The sequence below is a fragment of the Nicotiana tomentosiformis genome, chromosome 8 (genome assembly GCF_000390325.3).
Source record: "Nicotiana tomentosiformis chromosome 8, ASM39032v3, whole genome shotgun sequence".
Taxonomy (NCBI): Eukaryota; Viridiplantae; Streptophyta; class Magnoliopsida; order Solanales; family Solanaceae; genus Nicotiana; species Nicotiana tomentosiformis.
In genome coordinates this window covers 127027116-127028247 of record NC_090819.1, presented here as the reverse complement: position 1 = coordinate 127028247, position 1132 = coordinate 127027116, and the positions used below count along the sequence as shown (strand labels likewise).

General features: G+C 49.7%; 1 protein-coding gene across 1 annotated transcript; it reads left to right on the top strand.

Annotated features, from left to right (window-relative positions):
- The first annotated feature begins 439 nt into the window (after window positions 1–439).
- Window positions 440–928, top strand: LOC138898119 (uncharacterized). Its single transcript, XM_070184156.1, has one exon. The coding sequence runs from the start codon at window positions 440–442 to the stop codon at window positions 926–928; it is 489 nt and encodes a 162-aa protein (XP_070040257.1).
- The last annotated feature ends 204 nt before the right edge of the window (window positions 929–1132 follow it).

Here is a 1132-nt window from a genome sequence, read left to right as displayed (position 1 = left end):
ACTTGAGAGATTTGAGAGGCTTCGACCTCCACCATTCAATGGTACTGAGTCAGAGGATGCTCAGGGTTTTCTGGATAGGTGTCAATGGATTCTTCGGACAACAGGTATTCTGGAGACCAGTGGGGTCTCGTTCACTACTTTTCAGTTTTCTGGGGCTGTCTTCAGATGGTGGGAGGCTTATGAGAGGCGTAGGCCGGTCGGTGCAGCACCCCTTACCTGGCAGCAGTTCTCCAGTCTATTCCCGGAGAAGTTCGTGCCTTAGTCCCGCAGAGAGGAGCTGCACAAACAGTTCGAGCAGCTTCGTCAGGGTGATATGTCTGTGACGCAGTATGATATGAGATTTTCAGAGTTGGCCCATCATGCTATCTGGTTGATTCCCACAGACAGATAAAGGATCAGGAGGTTCATAGGTGGCCTCACTTTTCAACTACAATTACTTATGACTAGAGAAAAAGTGTCTGGTGCCACTTTCGACGAGGTGGTCGACATTGTTCGTCAAATTGAGATGGTTCGCAGTCAGGAGCGGGTTGAGAGGGAGGCTAATAGGCTTCGTAGTTCAAGTGATTTCAGCAGTGTTCCTTCAGGGGGTCAGTTTTACCGCGGTAAGGGTCGTTCTTTCAGACATGCTCAGGCAACTCGTCCAGCTCGTCGTGATGCATCAGCTAGCCACGGTTCTTACAGTGCTCACTCAGGCCAGTATTCATTCAGTGCACTACAAGCGCAGAGTTCCCATCATGCCTCGTCCGCTCAGGCTTCTACAGGTAATTCCTTGGGTTATCAGGAGCAACAGTTCCGTCAAAGGAGGGGTTGTTTCGAGTGTAGAGAATTAGGTCATTTCAAGAGAGATTGTCCTATGTTATTAAGTGGGGCTCTACAGCAGAGTTATCGACTAACGACACAAGCACCAGCAGTTACACCACCTGTCTAGCCAGCTCGGGGTGGGGGTCAGGCAGCTAGGGGTCGCCCAAGAGGGGGAGGCCGGTCAGGCCCGATTCTATGGTTTTCCTGCCAGGCCAGATGTTGTTGCTTCAGATACAGTGATCACAAGTATTGTTTCACTGTGCCACAGGGAGGCTTCTATATTATTTGACCCTGGATCCACTTATTCATATATATCATCGTATTTTGCTCA

What these genes read in the sequence shown, in the direction of transcription:
- LOC138898119 (XM_070184156.1), top strand. Translation starts at nt 440, where the DNA reads ATGACTAGAGAAAAAGTGTCTGGTGCCACTTTCGACGAGGTGGTCGAC.